This window comes from Raphanus sativus, chromosome 5, assembly GCF_000801105.2.
Source record: "Raphanus sativus cultivar WK10039 chromosome 5, ASM80110v3, whole genome shotgun sequence".
NCBI classification, from domain to species: domain Eukaryota; kingdom Viridiplantae; phylum Streptophyta; class Magnoliopsida; order Brassicales; family Brassicaceae; genus Raphanus; species Raphanus sativus.
The window spans coordinates 105,978-111,215 of NC_079515.1; the positions used below are offsets into that span (position 1 = coordinate 105,978).

A 5,238-nucleotide genomic window follows, 5' to 3' on the forward strand; every position below is an offset into this window, starting at 1 on the left:
TTTCTAGATTCCATTTTGTTTATTGGGACCCCACGAACATTTACATTTCTTTCTTTAGAGTTTCTAATATTTTAATTTCTTATGTTTATCATCTAATTTATTATTTTTTTGTTTATTGGATTATTTTTCCATCTGATGGATTAAAATTATAAACGAAAGTTACACAAGCTAGCAAGAAAAACATTTTTTCCGGACCCATAAGCCGGCAAGGATTGCAATCTTTCGGGAGTCACAAGCTGGCAAGGATCGCAATCCTTCCGAAGCCAGACGATCAAACAAGAAAGCAAAACTACTCAGGTTGAAAGAGATTGAATACTAAAACTAAAGTCAAATGACAACTTGAAATGAGAGAAATGGGTATGCTGATGATCGCGACCACTAGGTAAAGACGCTCCGAACTCCACTTGCAAATAGAAACAAGTCAAGAATCTTGTTTGTTTTGAGGACTTGATGTAACTTCCTATCCATAGGACCAAAACATCCGTTTGGTGAAATCTCAAAGTACGTACAACATCAATATGGGACTTACATCAGCTTCAACCATATTGTAACACTAATAAAATCAGATGGATCTTCACAAGAGAAACGGTAGAAATGTCCTTGTCGTGAACCAAAACAGCGACTGACCACCCATAATTATTGAGCAAGAGCCAAGGCTTAAGCATATCACAATATTTTTTAACCAAGACACAAACAAGACGATAAAGAAGATAGGGAAGCTGAGACCATTATTAGAATAGGGTCGTGTAACCCAAAAGGATTTCGTGTAACCCAAAGAGAATTCGTGTACCTAAAGACTTGGAATAGAGTTAAAATACTCTTTTAAAAAAGTGATCTTTTGCACGATTCAATATTCATTATCCACCTATTCGGGTACCAAAACCAATTAACCAACATAGTGTAGACAGTAGAGAGAAGTCCAGGCAGAGCACAAAGTGTAAGGCACCGCCAAAGAGTCAGTCGAAGAAGACAAGTAGCAGCAAGCTCAGGATCTCTTTTGATCATCATCTTGGTCGGTCGAGAAGGAGTGTTGACTGCCATGACAAGACTCGGAAGAGCGTTGACCATTCCCATGAGATTAAGAGAGTACCCTTGGATTCCGAGTAATATGATTATAATACGTATAGATGATGATTCCATTATATAATGATATTGATTTGTAACTCTTTTTTTGTTTGAATGCGTATTGATTTAATAACATCTTTTTCAACAAATTAGGGCCTTCAATTTTCTCAGCTATTTTTTGGTCTCTTTAGAGAAATCAATTTTTTTGGTATGTGTTCCAATTATAGGATCTATTTAGTTTTGTTACAAATACAGAAACATTTCTAAAATAAGGCAATTGGATCTCCATTATTCTCTCAAATCCATAGATTTTCCCAATATATCTCACCTTCAGAAAAGCATATAAATATCTCTCATTTTGTCTTTTTATTTTCTTCATCTAAAGCTTTTGCAGTATTAAGAACATAAATAAGATACTGCTTTAGTTTTGGAACACACCTCATTACATTATTAATCAATACAAAAATGGCACGTCAATTTATCGTTTTTGCCCTTTTGGCTTTGGCTGTGGCCACCGCATTTGCTGCCGACGCACCTTCAGCTGCACCCACTGCTTCTCCGACCAAGGCACCCACCACCCAAACCAAGGCTCCCGCCTCCGCACCCAAGTCCTCCTCCTCAGCCCCTGCACCCAAAGCATCGTCCCCTGTCGCAGAGGAACCAACCCCCGAAGATGATTACTCAGCAACCAGCCCCAGTGACTCTGCCGAGGGACCCACTGCCTCCTCCCCACCGGCTCCTACCCCGGAAAGCACCTCCGCCGATGGACCATCATCTGACGCACCCACGGCTGAGTCACCCCAAGCGGCGCCGTAACTAATGTGAAGCTCTCCATCGTCGGCACCGTCGCCGCCGCTGGATTCTTCTTCTTTTCTCTCTAAGTTTTTTTTTAAACCTGGAGGACGGAATCATATTTGTTTAACATTTATGAGATGAGGCCGAATCTTCTTTAACTACTGCATGCAATTATACCTAAAATATTAAATGGAGTTTTAATTACTATGTATACATGTTTTTGATTAATTTTGTGTGTTCATCTTTTATTTAAATTTTGAAACATAATCTGATTATTCTTTTTTTTTCAAAATGAGCATTCGGTCTTATGGTATGATTCTTGCTTAAGAGGTCTTGAATTCAAATTTCGGAATGCCCCCTTCTAATTTTGTTTTTCTTTCCTCTAAACTGCACTATACAAACTCTGAACTTTTTTGGTTTAGTTTCTAAACTGCACCATGCAAACACAGTGACGCATAAGAAGCATAGTTCTCTGACACATTGGCTTACTTTTATTTGTTTTGAAAACATTTTTGTTTTGTTTATGGCAGTTGAAGCCCAATTATATATTACACTTTTATTAGGTCAATATGTTTAGATTTGAATTATAACAGATATTATTCGGATGGAAGTAGGGCACATTTTGGCTACTAATTAAACTATTGTGATCTTTGGTCAAAAGGATCTTGGTACAGCCCATCCTAATGTGGTGCTCTCATGAGTTTGAACTAAGAGACTGTTCCTTTGCATGTTTGGAAAAAAAGAAAAAAAAAAACAGAAGACCAATTTAGAATTCTTAAAAAAGAGAAAAAGAGAAGAAACAAAGAAGCCATATAGAGGGGGGGAGGGATGGGGAATAGCAGATTATCAAGCAAAACGTCTCACCTTTTTTGGTTTAATTGTACGTATAGTATATACAAATACAGTGCTCATCAGAATTTTAAAAGCAAAACAAATATAGTCAGATATGAGCAATCTGTCGCAAATCTGACCGAAAAAATCCTAAGAAAAAGGCTAAAGATGGGAGATGGCCGCCGTGAAGTTAGGCCTCTTAGAGATATATTGTATTGGGCCAAAGCCTAAATATTAGGGCCGGCTATCTATTTATTACAAGAGCAAGCGTTTGGTTGATCTGTCTAGCTCGCTCGCTTTCAGCCGCCCAAGTAAGTAAGTAAGCTTTCCGATTGAAACCCTTTTTTTTGTCAGTAATTCGTTTGGCTGCATTGCATTCAGAAATGAACCACACCACCCGTATCCATATCCAAGGATTGATGGCCACCGGATCCAAGAATGTGGTCCGGAGAACGTTTGCAGCAGCAGCAGCTGGTAAAGCCAAGAAAGGAGGAGGAGGAGGAGGCGGCGATGGTCCGAAAGGATCGTCTCTGAGAAAAGAGATCAAATCCACAACCGTTGTCGGTGCCAACACTCTGAAAGATGGATCTGATCCCAAGATCTCTACGGACTCCTCTGATTACCCTGATTGGCTCTGCCGTCTTCTCCATAACCGACCAGCGCTTAGTGAGCTCAGTAGGAAGAACGTCGAGAACGATGATCTCAAACGTTTTGTCAAGCTCAACACCCGAGTCCAAATCAAGGAGAACAACTCATCAAGGCCAAGAACTGATTTGCTTCCGTACATGTTGCTTCTTAGTTACTGCTGTGTTTGATGCTCTTCTAACTCTTTATCTTTAATTTTGCATCACTACTATTCTCATAGTTATTTTGAATGCCAACTCTCTCTCTTTCTTTTTTTTGTGTTCAAAAGATAACTTAAAACCTAAAGTCTGCTTAATTGTCTCCCTTTTTGCTCTTCATTTATTACTTGTTACGTTAGTTGCTCTGTCCATCTTGTTTTCTTCTACAAAACTACTTGTGATTGCTTACCACTGATTGATTGGTACCTGAACCGTTCCAATCCAATCCAATCCTCTGTCTTTAACCTATGTGGAATGTCTTGTTAAGCTTCCATCTGAACTGTGTTTTTGTGTACCTAAAGTTAAACTACCTGCCGTTTTTTTGTTTCTAGCATCAAGGGAACTCCTTGCCGGTTGAGTCATTGATGTGAAATAGTTAGTGCATATCCTCCCTCGTACTCCTCTAATGTTTCAGCTAATTTCAATCGTTAGAATCCTCAAGGGGAATCCGTTGACCCCAAGAAGAACTGCCAGATTTGACACATAGCTATGTGGTCCACGAGTCTTAGCTTATTATTATTATTATTATATTGTAAATAAAGACAATAATTTAGAATTGTAGAAACTGTCCAATAGTGACATTACTTTAAAACAATTACAGTATGTAACCAATTGGAGTAGTTTGTTTATGGACATGTATCCCAATCAAAGACCAATTCTAAAACGGATAATAAAAGAGTTGAACAAACACTATAAATAAATTTCCTGGTAATTTCAAACAAACAAAATATCAGGCAGGAACACCAGTTCATTCAAGGCACTTCCAATAGGTCAAAGTCAACTTATATCTCTCTTTGTATACAAACTTTTGGAACCACATAGAAAGGAGATAAACCCAAATATTGCCTCACAAGTCACAACAATATTCCTAAAGTCTGTGTGTTCGCCATGACCCCAAGTCCATCAAACCGAGATCATATGGAGGTAACTAGGCTCTGTTTATATGTTTAAATATGATAATTATTTAGAAAACCTTAACTAATTTTGGTCTTGAAAGTGTTTCGGTTTTTTGATGCATGATGTGTTGTAAAATGTTAAATCTTGCAATTGCAGGATCGTCAATCATTTGATCTGGAAGATTGGCTTCCAATAACAGCATCAAGAAATGCAAATTGGTACTACTCAGCTTTCCATAACGTTACTGCAATGGTTGGTGCTGGAGTTCTTGGCCTTCCCTACGCCATGTCAGAACTTGGATGGTATATCTTCTTCTTACCACACCAACTCTCATCTTTTGTTGTTTTAATAAACTCTGGCGATGCATATATATATATCATATTATAAACTTAAAAGAAATTATCAGGGGACCTGGGGTTGCGGTGCTGATCCTGTCATGGGTGATCACGTTGTACACACTCTGGCAAATGATTGAGATGCACGAGATGTTTGAAGGGCAACGGTTTGATAGGTACACGAGCTAGGTCAGGCAGCCTTTGGGAGGAAGCTTGGTTTGTACATCATCGTGCCGTTACAGCTTCTTGTTGAAACAAGTGCGTGCATTATCTATATGGTGACGGAGGTGAATTTGAAAAAGGTTCATCAACTTTCTGTGGGAGATAACAAGTGCACAAAGCTGAGAATCCCAACACTTCATTTTGATATTTGCATCTTCACAGTTTTTGTGCTCTCCCTTCTAAAGAACTTCAACTCAAATTTCCGGTGTCTCTTTGGTAGCTGCCGTCATGTCTGTAAGGTAAGGCTGAGA

At 38.7% G+C, this 5,238-nt stretch overlaps 3 protein-coding genes across 3 annotated transcripts; all 3 read left to right on the forward strand.

Annotated features, from left to right (window-relative positions):
• The first annotated feature begins 1,413 nt into the window (after positions 1 to 1,413).
• On the forward strand, positions 1,414 to 2,074 carry LOC130512769 (classical arabinogalactan protein 11-like). The gene has a single exon (XM_057011072.1). It carries the CDS (start codon positions 1,531 to 1,533, stop codon positions 1,879 to 1,881), a length of 351 nt encoding a protein of 116 aa, XP_056867052.1. The 5' UTR covers positions 1,414 to 1,530; the 3' UTR covers positions 1,882 to 2,074.
• An 896-nt stretch (positions 2,075 to 2,970) lies between these two features.
• On the forward strand, positions 2,971 to 3,639 carry LOC108862310 (uncharacterized). The gene has a single exon (XM_018636399.2). The coding sequence runs from the start codon at positions 3,075 to 3,077 to the stop codon at positions 3,504 to 3,506; it is 432 nt and encodes a 143-aa protein (XP_018491901.2). The 5' UTR covers positions 2,971 to 3,074; the 3' UTR covers positions 3,507 to 3,639.
• Positions 3,640 to 4,358: 719 nt separating this feature from the next.
• LOC130512926 (lysine histidine transporter-like 4) lies at positions 4,359 to 4,990 on the forward strand. The gene is made up of 3 exons (XM_057011426.1): positions 4,359 to 4,457; positions 4,587 to 4,732; positions 4,837 to 4,990. Exons 1-3 carry the CDS (start codon positions 4,422 to 4,424, stop codon positions 4,952 to 4,954), a joined length of 300 nt encoding a protein of 99 aa, XP_056867406.1. The 5' UTR covers positions 4,359 to 4,421; the 3' UTR covers positions 4,955 to 4,990.
• The last annotated feature ends 248 nt before the right edge of the window (positions 4,991 to 5,238 follow it).

Bases quoted from the DNA above. Each gene is read 5' to 3' on its own strand.
- LOC130512769 (XM_057011072.1), top strand. From the start codon at position 1,531: ATGGCACGTCAATTTATCGTTTTTGCCCTTTTGGCTTTGGCTGTGGCC.
- LOC108862310 (XM_018636399.2), top strand. From the start codon at position 3,075: ATGAACCACACCACCCGTATCCATATCCAAGGATTGATGGCCACCGGA.
- LOC130512926 (XM_057011426.1), top strand. From the start codon at position 4,422: ATGACCCCAAGTCCATCAAACCGAGATCATATGGAG. The intron at 4,458-4,586 runs GTAACTAGGCTC...TTGCAATTGCAG, and splicing joins CAAACCGAGATCATATGGAG to GATCGTCAATCATTTGATCT. The intron at 4,733-4,836 runs GTATATCTTCTT...AGAAATTATCAG, and splicing joins GCCATGTCAGAACTTGGATG to GGGACCTGGGGTTGCGGTGC.